This window comes from Diabrotica undecimpunctata, chromosome 1 (assembly GCF_040954645.1).
Source record: "Diabrotica undecimpunctata isolate CICGRU chromosome 1, icDiaUnde3, whole genome shotgun sequence".
Lineage (NCBI taxonomy): Eukaryota > Metazoa > Arthropoda > Insecta > Coleoptera > Chrysomelidae > Diabrotica > Diabrotica undecimpunctata.
This window is the reverse complement of record NC_092803.1, coordinates 139,402,453-139,428,922: the sequence shown is the minus strand read 5'-3', so window position 1 is coordinate 139,428,922 and position 26,470 is coordinate 139,402,453. Positions and strand designations below refer to the sequence as shown.

Below are 26,470 nucleotides of genomic sequence, written 5' to 3'. Positions count from 1 at the left end.
GTAAGAAATCTTCTTACCTAGAGTGCTCCCGCTAAGTATTATTAATTAATTTAGACGACACTACACTACGTCTCCGAACTCCCTATGCAGAGTCCTCATATATTTAGTTCAAGTATATCTGATGTATTCTGGAGCTATTTTCTTGTGGAATTTTAATATTATTTACTAACTTTAATGCTAAAAATAAATGTACATAGATTTAACGTGGTTGGATCACAATATAACTATTTGTTAAATTACAAGATACCATTTAAACATTTTCCTTCTTTTAGGTATTATTTTGAGCAATATAAGTAGTACTCTTATAGTCTATTTTAAAAACGCTTCAACTTGGTGGTTTATTGTATCTGGATTACCATCGTTAATATCGGGCGGTTTCGCTTCTCAGTTTATTGTGATTTCTGCCTACTTAATAGATGTTTCAACAGAGAAAGACCGAGCTGTAAGGTAAGCATTTTTAAAAAATATTTTAAATAGTCTACAGATATATGTTTATTTTTTTATACGTACAAGGACTTCATCTAATTTGCTATCGAAGAGAGGTCTCTACTAGCGTACTCAGGCGTGTTATTTTACTATTCGCTGTGTGCAGGTACTTGGAGGGGATACGAAAAACGATCGTGCGCGTGCAGTAGTGAAATTTTGCAACTTTGTTAGCATATTTCATAATCATAAGTAGTTATTGAAGAAAATGGGATGTCGCAAATGATGTGTTATAAATTATAAAAATATAACAAAAAATAGTAAATTCAAATTTTATTGGTTTCCAACTTCTAAGCACAGAATCAGTAATGTAATGAGAAAAGTAGATTTAGATCATATTAAAGCAGAAGTAAGTAACATAACCCAAATTCTGCATGCTTACGCCCGATTTCGTAATAAGTTAACGTAAACATTAAATTAAAGTTAACTTTGAATTTCACTTCAAAGTGTATATTTCAATAATAATCATGTTGGTTCAAGTTTGTTCAATTTAGTCTAAAATGAACATTGGTTAAATGATTTTTGATTTATTTTCTGGAATCTAGGTTTTATTATTGCATCCATATTAATAGTAATATTGCAATTTAATAATTATTTTTATTTACTACATACAATGTTTACCTTTTAATAACCTCATAACCTCAATTTTAAATGTTAGCTAATGAAATTTAAACGTAAAAAATATACTTACAGTTAAAAATCAATTCAAAATTTTTTCATATTCGTTCATTTCATTTCATTGATATATATTACTATAATAATTGTATTTAAAAAACAAGTTTAAGTCACTTTATTTGCAGCTAATATAAGACTAAAATAATAATAGTGTTAACACCTTCGCTGATTTATGCCACTAGATGTCGCTCTTCGGAACTTGCACATAGCGAATAGCAGACAAAATCTATTGGATTTCATTTCAGTTTAAGCATCTAAATGTGCTGCAGTGTAGAATAATGGTGGAATTCAAATTAAATGGAAATGCAATCGTCTACTTTTATTTTAACGTTTTTTCTCTACGTTAAGAGTGCAAAAAATATTGTTGTAAAGACTGAACTGTAGATGTATTGTCGGAGTAAAAGATTATTCCTAATAACGCCCAATAGCTTTCAGTAAGCTTTGCATTTACGGTTCAGCTAATTCGATATCGAAGAGAAGTCTCCTAATTTCTTGTTGTTTTGTATAGAGGTTACTGCTAGCGTGCTTAGGCCTGTTATGTTACTATAACAGGTAAAGTAGATTGCATTTAATTACAGTTTAAACTACCACAAGTGTTTCTGATGCGAGTTAAGTAACTCCAAACACGTGCAGAACAATGGTTCGCGTTCGAATTGAAAGAAAATGCAATCGTCCATTTTCATATATATATATATATATATATATATATATATATATATATATATATATATATATATATAGGTATATTTATTTACATATATACTACTACATACTTTCCATTCCAAAATCATTTCTATTGTTAAATCAAAGGTACCCCAATGGGATCCCTCCTCAGTCTCGTAATAGCTAATATCTACATGGAACATTTCGAAATAACAGCCCTGTCCTCATAAAATCTCAAACCCACCCGCTGGTTACGGTACGTTCATGACACGTTTGTCATTTGGTCCTATGGTAAAGACATATTAGATTTCTTCCTCTCCCACCTTAATGGAATACATCCCAGTATTCAATTTACGATGGAAGTTGAGTCTGAAGCGTATTTGCCATTCTATGATGTTCTTATTCGGAAACACCCACCTCATAGCTTTTCTAATTCCGTGTACCGAAAACCAACCCATACAATCCGTTATCTAAATGCCAAATCACATCATCACCCCGCCCAACTTAATTCAGTCATCAACACTCTTATTTCCCGTTCCATAAGACTTAGCAACAACAATCACAGGTCATCCAAAACCAATTCAATAAGGCAAACATTCTTAGAAAACGGCTACCACAAAACCTAAATCAATAGGAGCATTCAAAAACATCTAAACCCCATTCCATACAAAAAAGAAATCTTACCTCCCAATCAACCCAAAATCTTTCTACCTTTTATCATAGGTGACAATAGGTGTCACTCATAAGATCAGTAGAACTCTTAATCCTTTAAACATCAAAACCGTCTTTCCTACTCACTCCAAGTTGTCCAATGGAGACCATTGTGTCTACCAGATATCTTGTTCTATACGAGATATCTTGTTCAAGAACATTCTATATTTTGTAAAAAAAATGCAATATCATATTCAGACAGAGCACAAAATGGATTTCGATAAAGTAAAAACTATCGCTCCCATCCGCTCCTTAAAATTGAGAATGATTCGTGAAGCCATCACTAAAAGTGAGGCCACACGTAATGCAAGAATATGATCGTTATTCTCTCTTCAATAATATGCATTTTTAATGCTTCAATATCTGTAAATTTCGTCAGAATAGATTTTTGATTTTGATGCTCCCAGATAAAATAATCGTTTGGAGCTAGATTTCCCGATTTCGGATGCCACTTAATGTTTCAATGAGCTCCAATCAAACAATTATTAAAGTTGTTTTTAAGGAATTCCTTAACCTTACAGTTATTATACTCAAGACATTCATCCATTTGAAACCAAATTTCTTCTTCATCTCGAGCAATTTCTTGGTAAAATCTCTTCTTGTAGCAATTCTAAAAACTTTTTTTAATTTAAATGTTCTTTATAGAAAAATGGTCCATTAATATTGTTTATAAATATTTCTAACCAGACTTTTATTTTTCGATATTGTGTATGGCCTTTAATAATATCCTTAGGCTTTCTTGTCGAACAAATGCTGTAATTTTAAACATTTGGTTTATTATTTAAAGTAAATGTATATTCATCACTAAATAAAGTTTTTTTTAAAAATGTTCTATCTGCATTAGCCCTCTCTAAAAATCCATAACAAAATTCCGCTCGTCTCTCAGCATTTCCTTTTAGTTCTTGATGACATTGAAATTTCTATGAACGAAATTTAATTTCTTTCAAAATGTTTAAGGTCGTGAAATTATGAATATTAAACTGGTCTGCAATGGTCCGAGAACTTATTCTAGGATTTTCTACTACTACTTTTAATACATTTGTTTTAATTTAACTTTCTAAATTTCTTGATACCACCGCAATATTGTTTGTACAGGTACAATTAGAAATAACGGTCCTGGTATTTTCAAAATTTTGTAAAATCCTTTAAATTGTTAAGTGACTTTTAATTGGTCTATTGAGATATCTTACGCTAAATATAGAACTCACACTTTGCGCTCTATTGTCTAAATAATACATTTTTATTATTGATTCTTTCTCTTTAACTGAGTACCTTTTTAATCAACTTTATTGTTTTTTAAACAAAAAATCACAATATAAAAATTTTGACAATTTAAATATTGTCAAATATTAGAAACATTAATATGACCAAACGCAACACGTCATACACATTCTTGCAGTGCGTGTGGCCTGACTTTTAGGAGTGGCCTTCAAAATGTATTATATTTTTGCAACATTTTGGAATACGTTTAATTCGTAGAACACACTTAACATTTGCTTTTGACACAGATTTCAGTCGTCTACAAATAGTTTCCCATGGCTTTTGGTGTAAAATAATTAGGGAAGCAGGAATTCAACAATTTAGAAGTTCTCGTTGAGCCTATGCCCCGGTTGACGGGGCCATATTCACCACCCTGTATATATATATATATATATATATATATATATATATATATATATATATGTATTAATATGTATTAATATATATATATATATATATATATATATATATATATATATATGTATTAATATGTATTAATATATATATATATATATATATATATATATATATATATATATATATATATATATATATTAATTGTATAAATAAAATTTCCAATAAGTTTAATGATTAATACTTATTAAAATAATTATACTATTATTTTTTAGACTGTCTGCATTTGAAATGATCATGGGAGCTTCTTCTTTTGTTGGGAATCTGGTATCAGCTCGCATATTATACGCAACCAGTTATGAAGCAATCTTCATGATTGCCGTAGGTTTACAAATTATTAGTCTCCTTTATACAATATTTTTTATACCAGAATCAGTAAAGGCAGAAAAGAAGCTTAAACAGGTAAAATATACGAGATTTTATATTTCTATGATTTTTGTACAAAAAGTCACTTCGGCATAAATGACAAAAAAAATATTAAGTTTACCTTTCAATTTACCGGTACTTTGTAAACTCTATCAGACCATTTTACTATGTTAATTTAAGTTAACTGTGCGAAAATTTATGGAAAACAATTGTAGGAACTATCTCCACTATGCCGTGTTCACATCGGGTACCAAGCTCCGATAAAAGAGTAGGGTTGAGGGGTTAGGGTGGCAAGTTAGCCATTGTAAAACAAAACAAGGTTTAAATAACCAAAAAAACGGGTTGGAACGAACGGATCTCATCATGACAAATCATGCAAGGACAATGAAAACGAGAAAGAAAAATTTCTCTTTGTTTTCTTAAGATCCAATTGGAAAATCATGTAAGACATTTATAAGAAATCCATTTCTGGAACTAACAGTTTACTTATACTTATATGTCCGTTTGGCATTTGCCAACAGCGTTAAGTACTATGATGGCTTTCACAATATTTCTAGATAAATCTACTTTTGTTGCCATTATAATGTTATTAAACAATTTATATTTTGGATGCCTTGAATAAATTTTTCGTCATAGTTATCATCTATTTTTAAAATAATATTACTTATTTTAAACCACTAACCTGTTATTGATATTAAAGGTCGCGGCATAATATATAGCACCTATAGTTTCCGACCTATAGAAGATATGATCTCTGTTTTCTCGACAAAAATTATGTGAAATTGCTCTCCTACTTAACGATAAAGAAAGAAAAACTGTAGTAAAAAGAAGGGTTGAAGTAAATCCAATGCTAAGAGAAAGGAAAAAGGAAGGTGAATACTGGACTTCACATAAAGAATTAGCAAAAGTCAAAGCAACTGAAGAGTTGCTTTGACAAAGTCCTCGTAGACATACCGTCTCAGGACTCGCAACTAATGTAGAGTCATATGTCACCATGTTACCAATCCAACGGTAACTTTAACATCTTAACTGTAAATTAGACATAATGTAAATCAAATCTTATTTAATAATTTTTAAAGGGTTTTTACCCACATATTTAGTGGCTACATCCATGTATTAACTTGACACTGATGATGGAATATTTATTCCGAAAACGTTTTGTCAATGCAACATAGCCCAACTGGGTTTTTTATATACCTTTTTATAAAGGATTTTATTCAAATTTTTTTTATAAATAATATAACAATTTTTTAGATACCCAGTTTTAAAGATATTTGGGACAATATTAACTTCAAACAAATAGTACAAGAGTCGTTTAGGAAAAGAGAAAACAATATCAATGCCTTTTTATTTGCATTTATAATAGTAACATTTATATCAGGATTTACCATGGGCGAAATGCAAGTGAGTTCTTTATATTTAAGAGCAAAATTAAATTGGACCCTGAGCCAAATCAATTTAGTAGGAAGTATTACAAGTGTTGGAATGATGATTGGAACAATGTTGGGAACTTTTCTTTTATACAAAACTCTTAAATTCAAAGAGTTACCATTAGCTTTCTGTGCTGTTGTTATGGCCATGGTTAGTAGTGTGCTACGTGGGATAGCTACAAATGATATTTATATATATGTTGGTAAGTTTTTCTTTAAGATAATTACCTACACCTTAATTTTTCCGTATTAGATACATATTTAGGAAATAATAAAATGTGTTCACAATTAAATAAATCATGTTAAAGCGCGATTAAATTCAATTATTGTTTCATTTATATCAGTGTTATAATAATCAATTAAATTATGTATCCTGACAGGATTTGCCTTAAATTTATTAAGTTTATTAACTTTAATCCGTTTGTTCATTCTGTATTTTAATTTCATCCTTCATAATGTTGTGAATTTATTAAAAGGTTCAATATTTATAACACTTACGGATTTAATTTATTTCTTTATTTATATTAACTTATCTGACAATAATTTATTATATCCGTACGTAACAAATTCGCGAGCGCGGGTCTCTTGAGAATTAACTGCCACTCCATATAAAAATGTTGTATTTATATACGAAATCCTGATATACTAGAACAGCATCGAAAGATCGCATTGTCTTGCATCGAAAAATCGAGAAGCATCTAGTTGGAGAATTCACCATAATTTGAATCTAGAACCTCCGGCGAAATTTCTACAACAAAACAGAATATTAGTCATCATATATTTTACAGTTATTTTTAGGCCAGGATTTTTATCGTAACATTGCCCCCCTCTTAAAAGATGGTTCCTCCTGGAACCTTGTCGGCACTGGAACCGGAACTGTATGCTGGTATCGGCAACTGGACCCTCTTTTACAACTTCCAGTTGTATAAAAATGACAAGGGACGGTTTTCTCTCCGCACCAGTAACTATGCGGATTGCAACAGACTAACACCTGGACTTCGGTGTCTTTGAAGATCTCCTCCACCATATTTCGGATAACCCTCCAATCTAATTGGCGGCACTCCAACTTTGGCATGGCTAACTTTTGCACGTCGGACTCTAGTACGTGCTCTCTCAATTGAAGTAAGGCTTCCCATACATCTCGGTAGGTAGGTTGGTCACGGGCAGTGTCTTTTGTTACCAGGTAGAAAAGGTAACGTGATGCATCTTGGAGTTTCAAGGTTTTACCGGGAGCTGGCACCTGGCATTGAAGTTCTGCAACTCGACCAAACTTCCTTCGAAAGACGGATGCCAACCCTGGTGCGTCTTTGATACTGGCCGGGATGGTGAGGGCCAGCGAGTAGTCATCGGGGAGCGCTAGTAGATCTTGCTTTTCTTCAGTGGTAACACCATGTCTCGCTTTACCGGTACCTCCATAGGCACCCATGAATTCCTCAAACGTGAGGTTAGACACATCGTGGACTTGGTTTACTTCCACTTCTTCATCTACGTCGTGGTCACCTTCGAAAGACGCCAGCCGGTTATGGTGTACTATCATCGGCTTTCCCTTCGGAATCTTGCTTATTCGGTAGATGACATCGTTGATCTTCTCCATAATGAGGTATGGACCTTCCCAAAACTGCTGCAATTTGGGAGAACAACCTTTTCGCTTCTTGGGATTATACAGCCATACTTTGTCGTTCTTCTTAAAGCAACCCTTTTCGGCTTGTGTATCGTACCGTTTCTTCATTCGGTCGCTAGCGATCTGAAGGTGGGAACGGACCAACTCATGTACATCGTCCATTCTTCTTCGTAATTCGATCACATAATCTTCACCTGCTACATCTTCTCCAGGTCGACACCCAAACTCTAGATCACAAGGTAGTCGCATTTCGCGTCCGAATAGGACTTTCGCTGGTGTCTGGCCTGTTGATTCGTTAACAGCAGATCTGTAGGCCATTGTGAAGAACGAAAGGTATTGGTCCCAGTCTCGCTGATGATCGGACACCATCTTTGTCAAATATTTGCCAACTGTCCTATTCATCCGTTCTACCATACCATCAGATTGCGGATGATATGCTGTAGTTCTTGTTTTCTTCATGCCTAGTCTATCACATATTCCTTGGAATAGATCGCTTTCGAAGTTCCTGCCTTGGTCACTATGGATCTCCAAAGGCACTCCAAATCGGCTGATATATTCTTGGATCAACTTATCTGCAACGGTGGCGGCCTTCTGGTCTGGAAGTGCGTAAATCTCGACCCACTTAGTGAAGTAATCCATTACTACCAGCATGTACTTGCCTCCATTTTCACTTTCTGGAAATGGCCCAGCGATGTCCAAAGCTATTCTTTCAAACGGGCTTCCAACATTATATTGTCTCATAGGAGCTCTCCTTTTTCGGTAAGGCCCGTTACTCGTGGCACAAATAGTACATTTCTTACACCAGTCTTTTACATCGTCGGAACTGTTCATCCAATAAAACCGTTCCCGAATTCGCTGAAGGGTTTTCCTTACACCAAAATGCCCTCCCGATGGACTGTCGTGTAACTGACGAAGTACTTCGGCTATTCTGCTCTTTGGGATCACCAACTGTCTTCTCTTCTCTGAACCGTCATCATTTTCCAGGACTCGTTTAAGCAAGCCATCTTCGATGATAAATGAGTCCCACTTGGCCCAATACGTCTTAACTACTGAGCATAGGTTTGATATTTCCTGCCAAGGTGGTCGACGGTTTTCCTCTTTCCATTTTCGGATTTTCTGTATAACTGGATCTCTCTCTTGTTCTTCCCTGATCTTAGTAAGCGTCCAGTCGTCGTTGACAATCGTCGTTCTTAGCACTGCTGCTTCCTTGGATTCCGTTTTGTTGCAGTGGGAACACTCTGCTGAGCATGGCCTTCTGGAAAGAGAATCAGCGTTTCTGTGACTAGCTCCGGCCCGGTGCTCAATCTTAAAATCGTATTCTTGGAGTCGTTCGATCCACCTGGCTATCTGACCCTCTGGATTCTTAAACTGCATCAACCACTTAAGGGCGGCATGGTCGGTTCGGATTAGAAACTTTCTTCCATAGAGGTATTGATAGAAGTGCTCTACTGATTTCACTACTGCCAGAAGTTCTCTTCTCGTGACGCAATAATTCCGCTCAGGTTTTGAAAGAACTTTACTAAAATATCCGAGGACTCGTTCCTGTCCTCCTTGAATCTGAGACAGCACTCCTCCAATTCCCACATTACTTGCATCTGTATCTAAGATGAACTCTCCTTCTGGCAGTGGATACCCTAAAATTGGTGCTGTTATTAAATGCTTTTTCAAGGTCTCAAAGGCATTTTGGCAGTCTGTATCCCAGCGGTAATCTCTTGCTTCCTCCGTAAGTCGCGTTAATGGCTTAGCGATATCTGCAAACTTCTTAATAAACCTCCGGTAGTAAGTACATAGTCCAAGAAAACTTCTCACTTGATGTTTGTCAGTTGGTTTTGGCCATTCCTTAATGGAATCGATTTTTCCCTTATCCACGGCCACTCCTTCTTTACTGACTATATGACCCAGATAATTGACTTTACCTTGAAATAGCTGGCACTTCTTGGGGTTTAACATCAATTGGGCAGCTTTAAGTCGATTAAAAACGTTTTCTAAATTCTTCAGATGTTCTTCGAATGTCTCCCCCAAGACGATTATGTCATCCAAATAAACCAGGCATGTTTTCCAAGATAACCCTCTCAACACATTTTCCATAAGCCTCTCAAATGTCGCAGGAGCATTACAGAGTCCAAATGGCATAACGTTGAATTGCCACAATCCAGATCCTGTGGTGAAGGCTGTCTTTTCTTTATCTACTGGGTCCATTTCTACCTGCCAGTATCCAGACTTCAAATCCAAAGTAGAAAACAATTTACTTCCAGCCAATGTGTCCAATGTGTCATCGATCCGAGGCAGAGGATAACTATCTTTCTTGGTAACGTTGTTCAGCAAACGGTAATCCACACAGAACCTCGTCGTTCCGTCTTTCTTCTTAACCAGGACCACCGGAGAGACCCATGGGCTCGTAGAAGGTTCTATCACCCCGTCTTTCTTCATTTCCTGAACAATCGTTTCAGCTTCCTCTCTCTTCGCCTGTGGTAATCGTCGAGCTGTTTGACGAATTGGCTTAGCATTACCAGTATCAATTTTATGCTTAACAACGGTAGTTCTTCCCGTCTTTCCTCCTTTCGGTACGAAAATATCACGATACTGCCGAAGAAATTCCCTTAATTTCCTTTTCTCCATCTGATTTAGAGACTGTCCTGCAACTGCAACCATTTGGTCGAATTTGTCGTTGGAATTATCAGATGTTGTCGCCTGACGGATTATGGATGTCACAGGTACACAAGTTCCTACCTTTGTCTCTTTCTTGATGGTCACTGGGTAGTCGTTGACATTGATAAGTCTCACAGGAATTTCTTTGGCCGAAGTCACCAATTCCTTTCCAATTATGATTCCACGGCCAACCTCATCGTCGTGGTTCCAAGGCTCCATCATAACAGGTGTCCCTTCGTCTACAATTCCCTGTAGTCGCGCTACTATGATCGTTTCGCTTCTCGCAGGCACGACTGTATCTTCTGTAATGGCTGCTTGCACAGTGTTGTCATTATGTGGATGGAGAAATACCTCTTCGTTGCCAACTTTGATTACCTTATTCTTAAAATCCAATTGGAATCCATGCATATTCATTACGTCCATTCCTAATATAACATCCTCTTCGATGTCAGCAACTATAACAGTATGGACGAACTTTTCTGCTCCAATTCCCAATTGTACCTGGATTTCTCCATGAATGTTAGCATTTTCACCTGTAGCGGTCCGAAGTCGCAACCTCGTTGGTAACAGTTTCTTTCGGCTGTTTATAACTGTCGGGCGTATAATGGTTCTGGTCGCTCCGGTATCCACCAACAACGTATGCTTTTTACCATTTATGTCTCCATCTACATATACACTATCTTCACGACATTTCAAAGAAGCTATTAGTATGAGAGGGTCTTTGGAAAAGTTCTGGGTCGAAGCTGCCCCCCTAAGGCTGACCCGTTCTAGTTTTCCTGATGGTGAGTTTCTTGATTTGCGTCGTACCTAGGGTGCTTACAGGAGCTTTGCACGTGTCCTATTTCGCCACAATTCCAGCATCTGATGGTCTTCGTTTTCTTATAATATGTCATGCTTTTCATCATATTAACGAGCTGGTCAAGTTTATCTTCATCTCCTTCCTCTTTTACAGTCCTAACTTTACTGTACCCACCAGAGGCCTGCGTAGCTGACTCGTATTCGAGGGCGGCGGATAAGACATCAACCAGCGTCTTGTGACGAGCTAATCGTAGTGTTCTCTGCATTTCATGATCACGAAGACCATCAATAAACGTTTGAACGGCCAATTTTTCCATCATGTCTTCGGGAGCTGTTGGATAAGCATATCGTACTAATCTGGCAATATCTACCTCATATTCTTGAAGAGCCTCATCTTTCTTCTGTCTACGATTTTTAAGCTGCGACTGATATACATGCTCCAAATGTTCGTGGCCATATCGCATATTTAACCTCTTCTTCAGTTGTTCGAAATCATCGGTCTCCTCTACTGCTATGGTCTGAAGCACATCTAAGGCATCTCCTCGAAGAGCGATAGTCAGGTTTACTGCCTTTTCTTTTTCAGACCATCCATTTGCTCTTGCGGCTGATTCGAACTGTTTCATGTAGTTGTTCCATGATGATTTTCCGTCGAAAGTTGGGACTTTAACATGAATAGAACCTCCACTTCCTTCAAATTTCGGCCGTGTCTCCAACTTACATTTCGTCTCGTCTTCTTTTATCTCCACTGTAATTGGATTGTTTCCTCTCTCTGCTGTCCCGGTTTCCTCCATCTTCTTTTCCATCTCTTTCCAGATCTTTTCTTCGAAGGCCAACATATCGGCAGCAACTTGGTTTTTTAACGAAGATATTCTATCGTCCAGGGCAGACATCTCAGAAGTGACTTTAGAGATTTCCGAAGAGATGTTAGCAGATACTTTGCTTTCCAGAGAAGAAATCTCGTTAGAAACTTTGCTTTCTAAAGAAGCGATGTCGCCGGATACTTTGTTCTCCAATGATGCGATGTCGCCGGAAACTTTGGCTACATCACCAGAAACTTTGGCTACATCACCAGAAACTTTGGCTACATCACCAGAAACTTTGGCTACATCAGAAGAAACTTTCGAAATATCGTCAGAAACTTTGTTCTCCAATTTCGAAATCGACGAGATGACAGCATCATGTTTGTCTTCAAATATATAAGTCTCTGGATCTAGTCCTTCTTCTAGCAAAGCGTTCTTTAGTCGTTGGACTAACTCAGCCTTTTTTCCGGTGGAAGATAATTCTCTGTCTTCAAGATGATTCTCTGTCAAGATGTCTTCTTAAATTAGTCACTGTCAGCTCATAAATCGTAGCCATTTTCACAATTTATTTTATATTCACTTGTATTATTATTATAAGTCTAATTTATGTTCGATCTCACTCTGACACCATTTGTTGTGAATTTATTAAAAGGTTCAATATTTATAACACTTACGGATTTAATTTATTTCTTTATTTATATTAACTTATCTGACAATAATTTATTATATCCGTACGTAACAAATTCGCGAGCGCGGGTCTCTTGAGAATTAACTGCCACTCCATATAAAAATGTTGTATTTATATACGAAATCCTGATATACTAGAACAGCATCGAAAGATGGCATTGTCTTGCATCGAAAAATCGAGAAGCATCTAGTTGGAGAATTCACCATAATTTGAATCTAGAACCTCCGGCGAAATTTCTACAACAAAACAGAATATTAGTCATCATATATTTTACAGTTATTTTTAGGCCAGGATTTTTATCGTAACAATAATAATTGTTATTAAATTTTTTATTAAAACCAACTAATTCTAATTAACACCAACCAATTTTGAAAATTCTAAATGAGGGATGCCTGTAGGATTTTTATCCCCTGAATTATTTCAGTTTTAAAAATTCTCTATTTACCACATCTTTCCGTAGACTTCAAATCGGCCTATAATAGTGTCCTAAGAAATAAATTGTATGAAGCCATGGATGAATTTCACATTCCCGATAAACTGATAAGATTGGTTAAGGCTGCAATGCGTAAAGTTGTTTGAAAAGTCGAAATACAAGGTGAACAATCACAGGCATTTGAAACGCATGTTGGGCTGCGACAGGGAGATGCGCTGGCGTGTCTCCTTTTCAACATAGCTCTGAAAAAGGCGGTCAGGGATGCCCAAATAGACAACAGAGGAAACATTTTTAATAAATCATCCCAAATTTTGGCAAATGCAGATGATGTCGACCTAGTTGCCCGCACAACATGCAAGCTAGAAGAAATGTATACCACCTTATCAAACGCCTCAAAAAATATGGGCCTGCAAGTAAATGAAGATAAAACTAAGATAATGGCATCAACACCCAACAATAGACCCAGAAACATCGGCCACCAATTCACAGTTGATAATTCTACCTTTGAAGTGGTGGACAAATTCACATACTTTGAAGTGGTGGACATCTAATGCACATTATCCTTACCAACCGGTTACGACTCGTTACGTAGCCGTCGGCATCAGTAAAATATTATTTTCGAATATACTGAACGGAAGCTGAAACTGAAAAATAAAATTCTCTGTCTTATTAGAAGTAACAATAACATGACTTCGTTATGGACGCAATAGCGACATCTGATAGAAAAATCGGTAAGATAGTTTCGAAACAAATTCAGATTTCTGCTTTAATCTGGAGCCTTCTAAAAATTGCAAGGCATGGCCAAACGATGATAAAGATGTTGAAGAAAATGAAAAAGACAGAAAAGATTTTATTTCACGTTCAAAGCGTCTATGTACCTATTGATACGTATTTCGCTTTAATAAAGCTCATCAGAATAGTTATTCATAGCCGTTCTTAACGTGAAAAATAAAATTCTCTGTCTTATTAGAAGTAACAATAACATGACTTCGTTATGGACGCAATAGCGACATCATTTTTTCACGTTAAGAACGGCTATGAATAACTATTCTGATGAGCTTTATTAAAGCGAAATACGTATCAATAGGTACATAGACGCTTTGAACGTGAAATAAAATCTTTTCTGTCTTTTTCATTTTCTTCGGATCTACTCTGTATGAGTACGAGAAACAAATTCGTTAGGATTTCTGCTTAGATGAATAGACATGTCGTGGAATGCAAATTTTAGATTCCCCATGTCTCTATTAACATCTTTATCATCGTTTGGCCATGCCTTGCAATTTTTAGAAGGCTCCAGATTAAAGCAGAAATCTGAATTTGTTTCGAAACTATCTTACCGACATTTAAATTATATTTTTCGGAAACTAAACGCTATGTGCTGGAAACGCAACGTGCACGATAATATGCCACGACCTTGAGATTACAAATTAATGGACTATTTTGTGATTGAACACTACCCTTTTAAAAATGTTTCTATGGTAGCGAAAATATTTGACCCATTAACGGGCGCCAAAAATTGTTTTTGGTTTATTATTGAAACCACAACAATGAGTAAAAAACACTTACAAAAATACAGTTAGTTTTGGAAATATTTTCAAGAAATAATTATAGCATTTAATTGTATTTATTTGTAATTTATTGCAATTTAATATTTACGAAAATAAAAAAGTGAAACAGTTTTTTTAAATATTATACTAAAAGTACCTTCATAATATATCAAACACCATCTAATATACTCAAGTAGGACATAAAATTGATTAATGTATAGTCACTATTCTGTTCTAAAATATTTACTTATCAGTTTGGGTTATCTTGTACAGAAATGTCTTTGTGAAAAAGAAAACAATTAAATATTCGTTGACGAATATAGTCTACACATATTTCGGAATGAACTTGCTGTGTGCTGGACTTGCCTTGCAAATGCTGGATTGGCCTCTTTGCACCTGTCAGTTTTTTATATTTGAACCTAACTCCCCTAAAACAAAACTTTTCTTGCTAAAAAACGCCTTACAAATAAAAACACGTTAGTAAGACTTCGTTTCTAGTTTTGCCACTAGCAGTAAGTAAAAACTATGTCTCTCACTTTCCAACTGAAAGCACGCAAGTTTAACATATTTCATCTCACGCTTCTTAAATATAAGTATATTTAAAGTTAAATTTATTTTTATTAGATAAATGTTTAACGTCATTAAATTCAGTGCTAGTGTATCTAATATATAAGTACCGACTATAATCAAGTAAAACTGAAGAAATCAAGAGTTTTTGTAAGAATCATTTGTAAATGCCGGTCCGACAAATTACAGGATTGCCGGATATACAACTAAACTTTACTGTTCTGTAAATCTCATTTATTTAGTTCATTTAAGATCATTTTATATGAATATTTTCACGTTTAATTACTATTTAAAAAGGTGATTTTTTGGCAATTCGTAGACTGCTATCTATTTATGTAAATAATAAAATAAAAATATTTTCACTGGAAGCCACATTTTAATTATTCTACTTTCAATTTCCACAGAGTATTACTAATCCAGGCTGGTCCTTCGAGATTTATATCTATTTTTTATCTAACAAATGAAGGAAGGTGAAAATAGAAAAAGTATATATATATATTTAGGGATTCTACAGTATTCACTGCCTTCCCTCTCTCAACCGTTTCCATCTCTCTCTGTTGTTCCATTCTCCATCGTAAATAGAAAAAGTTTTATTAATATATTTTTTAAAACATCAAGGCAAACTAACTCATCCTTTCCCCTACAATTTTCAAATACTGATCTTTTTGACGTCCATTGTAATAGTGAATCTTTGACATATTATATTACAGGAAGGTATACCAGGATATTCTTAAATATACTAAATAAATCTATGTCTTTTTTTAAACCAGATTAATTATTTTATTTTTTAATAATGTCGTCATTCGTTTATTAGTTATTAAATGTGTGTACCAGCACAAAAAATAGTTCTTCTATAGTACCAAGTACCATTTTCGTGTATTATAATGTTGAGAATTTAAACGGAATCCAATCGTTTGTAATTTTTTCTGTTAAGTAAACGACAATAACTATATTTACTACATCTTATATTCCATTGTCAAGTTTTAGAAGGTCAATAGATAGCCTATCAGGATAGTGACTTTTGCCATCTTTGAAAAAGTTCTTTGATTTATTTCAATTTGCAAGTTGGCTGTTAATCAATGTCTGTTTACTACAATACCGTCTTTATCCTTAGTAATAATGTGTTTATTTAACTTATATGTATATATCTACTAAATTTGTGTCAACATAATACTAAATCTTTTTTAGCAAACTCTGTAAGTATTTTTAATGGTGTGAGTATGTTAATGTGGAGGACTGTCATGTCTTATATGCTAAGACCTGACGAAATGGGAAAAATATTTGCTCTTATAAACATTCTTCAAAGCTTGGTCAACGTATTGTCTAGTCTTGTATATCCAGCAGTTTATAATGCAACTTTAAACACGAACAGTGGAATATATAATTTCATGACCTGTGCTGTTCACGGTGTTGTTGCTATTTCAATATTGTAAGTATATTAAAAAAATCAAATATTATTTGCAATCATTATTTACATTTATGGAATGTTTTTAGTTCTTAGTATAAATCTCAATTTTTGTTATAAAGATAACTTTGCTTTTTTTCAAAACAATATCTTTCAGCTTTAATAATTACATACAAATAATTTAGTTAGGGATTGCTTAATGATGATTAAGAAAATAATCATATTCGTTTCCTCTTATTTGGTACTGGGTTTTTCGTAATGTATGGAAACATTAAGGAAATAGGACAAGAGGAGGGCCACGTAAAAGGTGGATAGACGGCGTAGAGGATCTTAAAACCATGAACATCAGGCAGTGGCGACTAAGAAGAAGAAGAAAAAGAAGAATTCAGATGACATTTCTGTTATAATTATAATATTATCGCGCATCACCGTATCATCATCATTCCCGTAAACACTCCGTATGAACCTGGATGACAGATCTCTACTCCTTTCCACTTTTCTTTCGCACTGACATATCGCATTTCTCTCGCAGACACCGATAATACAGTCTTTGAATTCGAACGTAACATAATTTGTTTGCGAAGTTGAAGTGGTTTAGAAATACTTAAAGATAAACAAAGCAACATGATTGCATTACGGCTAAGTGTAAAATCATCTTCTGGTATGTGTACTGAGAATATAAATCGATCTGATCAGATCACACAGTTCGAATAAACGAATGAATTTAGCTGATGAATCCCTCATTATTTAACATCTATACAGAATTCATAATTTTGTTATAATTAAATTTATAACCTTTTATAACCCTGGATGGTTGGGAGGGAGGAGTAAATATAGGCTGTGTCAAGATATCAACTTTTGTTTCATAGACGATGCTACACACAACCTCTTCTGAAAAATTCACTAATTTACTAAAAAAACACTGGGTAAAAAAACACTGGGTAAAAAGTGCTAATGTTAGACTTATGGTTAACCACAACAAAACCAAAATAAAAAAAAAAAAACAAAGAGAGTCTTGTTTAAACTCTCGTCTTTTCTATATTTTACTATGTATGCCAGAATGACTTGGACGGTAAAAAATTAAATAGACGACGCAAAGATGCTTTTGAAATGTGGACATTTATGGACAGTTCACCGCATGAATATCTCACTTCTAGATGAAATTAAAGAAAACAAAAGTCTTGTTAGTACATTTAACTCTAGAATTTTAAAATGTTTTTGGTCATATCTATAGCAACGACCACAAAAAATGGAGCCGCTGTTGATCCAAGAAAAGCGTCAAAGTAAATGCCAATGCGATAGATCCTCATCAAGGATAAGCAATTACAAAAAAGTTTCTCAAAAAACAATATACTGAGGCGGCATATACAACAGTTGACTGAGAACAAGGAGGAAAGATCATTAATCAAATTATCCCAGCTCCTGAAGCTCAGTAATGAATTACAACACACCTCTTAGGATTTTAATGATTATTATAATGATAATATCACCCGGATACGGTACATACTTATGCTTGTGTTGTTATATTGAGTCTGTGGAGTTGACCGGTTCTTTCCCAGGATATAGATAGGACTTGTTTAGATTAGGATTTAATATGTTTCCTTTGAGGTGAAATCTTTTACTGTCCATTTCATGTCGCTAATATAATTAAAACTAATAATTTTTAATGTATTTAATATGCAGTTTAAAGGTTATTTTACCTTTTTAAGTAGCTGGTTTCAATTGGTATCTATTTTTTACTAATGATGGCCTGGTAAGACCAAAAACATTCTGGAATTTTAATCCGTTTGGAAAATTGCAATTTTCTCTAAAAATAATTTTTTAATGTATACCATTTTATACTAGATGTTTTTCACTTTACTGTAAGTTTTTTTTTGTAAACTATGGTATACAGCCAATCACTGGAATTTTTCCTTTTTATTAGCAATGATATTAACTTTTCTAGTGTCAAGGTTTCCTACATACCAAAATGTGTATCCTTCATGTAGCCATCTCGCCCTTTGTTCTTCCAGTTTTCTTTCTTCAATGCAAATAATTTGTACTTCTTCTTTTAAGCGCATCTACCTACTCCGTATTCTTACCTTAAGACTTTCAGTTTCCAGTGAGGCCCAGTTTGTTTTCAGAACATCTAACTTCAGAAAGTGTCAAGATTTAAGAATAATCTTTGCTATTTATATTTACATATACATATATATATATATATATATATATATATATATATATATATATATATTTATATCATATTTAACTTTTATATCTTTTTTATTTTTTAAGAATTTTGTCAAGACTGAAAATTCCCAAAGTGGACATGCCACCACCTGGAACAGCAGAAGAAGATAATAAGACGGAAATTAGTATAAGTATAAATAATTTCGAAGTTTTAAGTATCGATGAGAAACGAGGCAGTAAAAGAATTAGTTTACCAATAGACACCAGAGTTATTACAGATCAGCTTATGTAATGTAACTATATATTTGATTCGAGTGATTCAGTCAGCTGAGTGATTCAGCGTGTCAGTCCTTTTGTGTTAATGTTACACACTTGTATTTATGAAAATACAAAAAAGCTATCATTATACAGAGCTATAAAAATAGCACTCAAATTATTAAGAAAGTCACCATATATAACGAAATTTGATAAGATAAATTGAGGTGTTAAATATTATGTTTATATGGGACATAACCTGCTAACATCTTTGTTGTTTATATACTTACGCGGCATTTTTTTTAAATGATCTTATTTAAAAAAAAAACAAGTCCGCAGTTGAAATCCAAACGTCAAACGTTAGGAGTAAAAATTTAATTTTCATTTCAATCAATAATTGTGGCTTCATCCCATATAAAGATAATATTTACATAACTTGACATGCCACAATAAAAAAAGATTCAAAACATATTTTAATTAGCAGATTATTCCATTTTGTATTTTGCATTTTGTATATATATATATATATATATATATATATATATATATATGAATGGTCAAATATATGGCCTAGGCGGACAAATTTGTTAAACTTCCCGTGATCGAATCGGTATCAACAGAGTGTTATGACTCATTTCAGCATCCTTCCTTTAGTAGACGCTCGGGCTGATACAAATTCAAACTCGGAAAGTAAAACATATGTCTCCTAAAACTTATCCACTAAAGTGGTTAGCGTATAGAGGTGCTACCTACTTTAGTGGCCATAAAGGAAAACGATGTGATATTATCGTTTTCTGTCGTCCTATGACTTGTGTAAAACCTTAAATAGGTAATTGATTTTTTTAGCTTTACGTCTCTGATTACTTTTTCTAATATACTATTAAAGAGCGCCGTTGACAGACTTCTCCTTGTCTTTTACCAAGTTCTATATTGATGACGATTGTATCTCCTGCGGTTGTTTTTACTCTTGCTGATGAGTTACTGCTGACTTTATTGTCATTCTAGTTAGTCTTATTAACTTAGCTGGTATTTCCATTTTCTTTATTTCTTTTAATAATTATTGTCTGTATATGCTATTGTATTTTTTATGAGTTTTTAAGTTTTAAAGAAGACTGGAGATGTTGGAGTAAATGTTATGCATATGATCTGCAAAAATATTTGGAAAACCGGAGAGTGGCCCAACGACTGGACAACATCCACGTTCATCCCTATATTCAAAAAACGAACTCCGCTAGATTGCAGCAACTACAGAACGGTAACCCTAATATCCTACTCCTATTCAATACCCTAAATTCAATACTCCTATAGTTATGTGCTTTGTGGATTACATAAAGGACTTCGATAAAGTCAAACGGCAGCAGCTATGGTCCATACTAGCGGAAATGGGAACACCCCAGCACTTAATTCAACTAACTAGAAATCTATATGAAAATAATAAGTGCACAGTAAAAATAAACAACACCCATTCCGATCATTTCAAAACCGAGGCAGGTGTCAGGCTGGGATGCATAATCTCGTCAACTCTGTTTAATATCTACAGCGAACACGTTATGCGAAAGATACTAGACGGATGGAAGGGTGGAATATCAGAAGGAGGTCAAAAAATCCGTAACTTGAGATATGCTGACCACACTTTAATAATAATCGCGGCAAATCAAGAAGAAATGGAAGACATAATGAGATGTCTGGAGAAGAAAAGCAAAACATATGGACTAAAGCTAGATAGGACTAAGACAAAGATCATGATAGTAGATAGAGCTCGAAATAATCTTCAACACAATAAAGAAATTGGGGGCTTTGAAGTAGTAAATAGTTTCATATACCTGGTGTCCCTAATAACAAATGACGGAGGCTGTGACACAGAGATACGTAGAAGGTTGACTATTGGTAGAACAGCTATGATGAGACTGGTAACAATTTGGAAAAATTCTAGCATAATAATACACACAAAACTAAGTCTGGTAAGGGCACTCATTTTTCCCATAGCCACATATGCATCCGAAACGTGGACCTTAAACAAAGCAGATAAAAATAAACTAGACGCTTTTGAAATGTGAGTATACCGTCGCATGTTAACAATATCCTGGATTGATCATCGCACTATCGTATCGATATTAGAACAACTTAAAGTAAAGGATATATTGCTTAAATACATACAACAGAGATATTGGCAGTATTTGGGACACATTGCTAGAAGAATAGATATGATGAAAAAACTGATAGTCAAGGGTAGAGTTGAAGGAAAGAGACCTAGAGGAAGATCTTCAAGCCGTTGGGTAGATCAAACAAAAATATTAGTTAACCAAGGGTTACATGAAGCCGAACAACTAGCCCAGACCAGGGAAGAATGGGGGGAAATCGTGACAAATCTATAATGGCGTGATGATGTCACCACATCCCAAAAGGGATTAGGACCGAGGAGGATATGCTATTGAAGGCCTATTTGGAAGTCGATGAGCATAATATGTAGTTCTATGTCATGTTCGTATGTTTCCTTAACGGTTTGCGTTAGTACGTGTATTGTGTCTATTGTTGATCTCCCTTTTCTAAATCCCTGTCGACAGTGTCCATTATTTTTTTTTATGTAACAATTTAGTCGGTTTCTGATAACTGTAGTCATTATCTTATACATTTTGTTCAGTAACATAATAAATAGAAGATTCATTTCAGCAGCTCCTTTCCCCCGTTTATGATTAGTTCGTTATTAATTTCTTCTGGTCCTGGAGTGTTGTTTAGTTTTTGTTGCTTTACAACAGCTATGAATTTTGAATTATTATTAGTTATTACTATATTAGTCATTTCTTTATCTACTGCATATGTCTCTTGGCTGGTTTTATTTAACCCGTAAAATATTTGTAACATTTTTTTTGTTATTTTTATAGTTGTTTTTTTCTTTCTTTGTTTTTGTAGAGTTTTGTGGCTTCTTGCTTTTCTGTTCAGTATTGTTGTAGTTGTCCCTGCCTTCTATTTTCTAGCCATTTGTCTCTCGCGTGGTTTTTAGTTTAATTTTTTTATAACATTCTTCATCAAACCATGCTTTCAACTTTGTGTTTTCTTGAGGCCCTATTATTTGCTCTGCCTTTTGCTTTTCTGTATCCTAATTGTTATACTTTCTTAGTTTTTGTCTCAATTCTTTATAATACTGCTGTTTTGTTTCTTGTGTTTTAAATTTATCTATGTTTAACTTTTTTCTTTTTTTTCCTTGTTAGTATTTATTTGAAATATTGTTTTGTAATATTGCTATTAGTAGTATGTGACCAGTGTCTGCATTTTCTCCTCTGTAAGATCTTACATCTTGTACTGGTTGTGAACATTTTTTCGTTTGTGGACACATCTTGTACTGTTTGTGGTCTATTTGATTGCCAGCCATTGCTCCCGGTATCATCAACGTTATCTTTTATTCTCTTTTCTGTTTGTGTTTTGTACTTACTATATATGTATTTTTTGCAGATGCTAGATTGCACATTTTCACATTGATTCTTCTTTACATTGATTTCTTATACAGTTTTTGTCACTGAAATTTGGGGTATTACCGTCACTCTTTTGTACAGTTATCCGATGTTTCTGTAAAATAGATTGTTATAGCTTTTAAAGTCGAAACACTGAAGATGCAATAAATATAGAATATATAGACTGATTACTATATTTTCTTGGAAATTTTAGATACTAAAGGGATGATCTGTCGTTGTATAATGTGATCTAAAATAAGTTTCTACGTGGCATTCTATATCACAGTACTCTTTTTCCTTATAATAATTATAGTATTAAGTTTGGGATCTATATTTATCTACAAATCTCATATGTTTTGCAAGATTACATACAAAATGCAAATTTGTCCACACCTTAAAATTTCCTATAAAATGTATTAAATTTTTGGACTGTATTAAGTCCCTATTTATTGTAACCAAAGTCACTTTAACTTTATTAATCTCTAAAGATTATGAAGAAATTGGTGAACCATTCAATTTGGTAAGTTAGTGATTTCATTATTATTTATAGTGAATAATTACTTTTAAACATTAAATATTAGTGATTATTCTGTATCGTGATAAGTATTTATAAAAAAATCATTGAATCTCTTAGGACTTGTATAAGCAATTGTATAATTGTATGTTTTAAAATTGTAAAAAAGGTTTTTAATATAGTATTTAATAAATTTGTCTATTTAACCTCCCTTTTTTCTTCTAATTTTTAATATAAAAATCGTCATATTGATTGAATTTTCATTACACGTACCTCAAAATATACAACATGAAAATTATGTTGTATTTATACGGGTAAAATAATGTCTGTAATGTAAATGTCTGTTAACAAGTATCTGCTCCCATGGTTTAAAAATATACACGGCGAGTTTGTCCAATATTTTAATTCGTCATAACTTTTGAACTGTAAGTTTGATATCTTAAAAAAATGATACAGTAGGCGGTAAATTGGACTGTCGAACGTTAGTTTAAAACTTTTTTCAGTATCTGATTCTGATCGAAAAAAGTAATTACTAATAAAAAAGTTAGTTACTCTGGGTACATGGACATATTGGTATTAAATGAACAAAAACGCAGACCTACTTGCCATAATAAAGGCAAAGGAAACATTATCAGGTCCAGAAATTGTCGTTACATTAGCAAGAAGCACAGTACAAACAAATGAATAATGCTACAAACAACTGGGTTTAAACATGCAAAGATTTTTATACATGAACCTTTAAAGACATGCAAAAATTTACTAGATTATGAATAGAAATAGTAGTTGTCCAAACTTTATCGAGAAAGGATGTAAGTAAAATACTTATTTGTGCTAAATAATTACTATTATTAATTTTCTATTGAAACCTAATTATTCCTTAACGGACTTGAATTCAGAGATGGACATCCAGAGATGGATGACTTCAGAAATCTTAGATCTAATGGAGGAAAGAAGGAAACATAAAGGCAGGAGTATAGCAAAATACAAGAAACTACAGAGATGGATAGGAAAGAAAATAAAAGAGGCCAAATCCACCTGGCTTGCTAATCAATGCAGTGAAATAGAGGCATATGCTAAACAGTATGATAGCTTTAACATGCATAAGAAAATAAAGGAAATGATAAATACACTGAGAAAAAAGAAAGATACCCTTCTGAAAGACGCAAATGGAAAAATCATCATACAAATTAAAAGAGAAATTAAAAAAAGGGAAGACATAGATAACAGATCTGTTTGAGGATAATCGACAAGAACCGGAAGAAATCGACAGCGAAACGGGGCCAGAGATCATAATAGAGGAAATCGAACAAGCAATACAAAACGCAAAAAACGGAAAAACTGTAGGTCCAGACGAAATACCCGCGGAACTACTGAAATGTCTAGACGATGAAACTCTACCTGTACTTCTGGACCTATTTAATGAAGTATATAAAACTGGAAAAATCCCACAGGAATGGTTGGTGTCCACCTTTGTAGCAATACGAAAAACAGTATGTGCCAAAGATTGTTCAGACTATAGGACAATATTACTAATAAGCCATACCCTCAAAATATTTCTAAAGGTGATTTATGGAAGATTATATAGAAAACTAGAAGATGATATGGATGATACTCAGTTTGGGTTCCGCAAGGGACTGGGAACGAGAGAGGCATTGTTTGCTTTTAATGTCCTCTCTCAAAGATGCTTAGATATGAACCTAGATATTTATTCCTGTTTCATCGACTTCGAGAAGGCATTTGACAGGGTCCGACATTAAAAACTAATAGAAGTACTGAGAAACAAAGATATAGACAGACGAGACTTACGAATCATTATCAATCTGTATTGGAATCAAAAGGCCAATATAAAGATAGAAGAACAAAAGTCCGAAAATATAGATATAAAGAAAGTCGTAAGACAGGGCTGTGTTCTGTCACCATTACTGTTTAACGTGTACAGTGAAGCCATATTCCAGAAAGCGATAGCGGATCTGGGTGATGGAATCTCTGTAAACGGAAGAATAGTAAATAACATAAGATTCGCTGATGACACTGTTATAATGGCAGACACCCTGGAATCGCTACAAGAATTGGTAAATAGAATTAATGATTATTGCATTAGATACGGACTAAAAATAAATAAGAGAAAAACTAAATTTATGATTGTCTCAAAAACGCAACATGGAAATGAAAGATTAATAATAGAGCAAATCCAAATAGAAATAGTAGAGACATATAAATATCTGGGAACCTGGGTTGATGACAAAAATTACCAAAGCAAAGAAATCAAAGTCCGAATTGAAACTGCAAGGCAAGCATTTGTGAAAATGAAGACAATGCTTACCAACAGAGACCTTCAGTTGCATCTCAGATTGAGGGCTCTAAGATGTTACCTATTTTCTATCTTACTATACGGAATGGAAGCTTGGACATTAAAGAAACAACACATAAGAAAAATAGAAGCGTTCGAAATGTGGTGTTACAGAAGAATATTAAAAATTCAATGGGTTCAAAGGATTACCAATGCTGAGGTACTACGACGTCTAAATAAGAAGTTAGAAATTATGAACAGCATAAAAAGAAGAAAACTAGAATATTTGGGTCACATAACCAGAGGAGAAAAATATGAACTGCTGAGAATTATTATGCAAGGAAGAACCCAAGAAAGAAGAAGCATAGGAAAAAGACGCATCTCCTGGCTGAAGAACCTTAGAGAGTGGTTTACCTGTAGTTCACTACAACTTTTCAGAGCAGCAGCCAACAAAGTGACCATAGCCGTTATGATATCCAACCTCCGGTAAGAGATGGAACTTTAAGAAGGACTTGAATTCAACAAAATTAATCTGTGTTGTGATATGAATCATATATACTTAGATTTTAAATCAAACTATAATAAAATATATTAGTATTAGTGAGGGCGATTGTGTCAAAAATGTGCTGTGAGTTTATTTGAAATCCAGAAATCAAAGGTAACACATCTATTTCCATACTTTCAAGGTCCAACTTTGAGCCAAATTAATCTCGGTGATCAAAACTTATGAGTTCAACAACTAGGATATTTTCCACAACAAATGCAAATGGACTACATACTGCATCACAAATCTAGCAAAATTTCGCTCCAAGAGAGTCAAACCAGTCAATGAAGTTACCTCAACCTCAATACCCCCATTCAGTCCAAAGTAGATTACCGCAATATTCCCCATTAAGTACATCTAAAACAAATGACAAAGAATGGAAAACAAAAACGTGCGAGAAATAGTCCGGAACAACATCTCAAACTTAAACAAACCAAAATAGATAACTACTGGCTGAACAAACCAACAGCAAATAGATTTAATGTTTTAAGTAATGTCAAAGTAGATACTGAATAGGCAAAAAACAGGAAAAGAAACCCCACCGATATTTATTGCTGTTGTTAAAAATATTCAACCATTAAATGAACTATTAAACATTATAGATCAAGATAAACGTATAATTAGAGTACTAAATGAAGAACAAGTCATGGTACAGGTGCAAAAAATTGAAATATACGACAGTATAGTAAACGCACTTGTTGAGAAAAAAACTGAATATCATATTATTATCTATTGCAAG

At 34.0% G+C, this 26,470-nt stretch overlaps 1 protein-coding gene across 1 annotated transcript in view; it reads left to right on the top strand.

The window, feature by feature from the left end:
• The window catches only part of LOC140432285 (probable peptidoglycan muropeptide transporter SLC46), a 46,273-nt gene extending 23,175 nt beyond the window's left edge, over positions 1-23,098 (top strand). Inside the window, exons 3-7 of the mRNA XM_072520102.1 lie at positions 273-447; positions 4,422-4,608; positions 5,827-6,205; positions 16,294-16,534; positions 18,785-23,098. Of these exons, the coding sequence (XP_072376203.1) occupies positions 273-447; positions 4,422-4,608; positions 5,827-6,205; positions 16,294-16,534; positions 18,785-18,971 (1,169 nt within the window). The 3' untranslated portion in view covers positions 18,972-23,098. The remainder of the gene's footprint in view (positions 1-272; positions 448-4,421; positions 4,609-5,826; positions 6,206-16,293; positions 16,535-18,784) is intronic.
• The last annotated feature ends 3,372 nt before the right edge of the window (positions 23,099-26,470 follow it).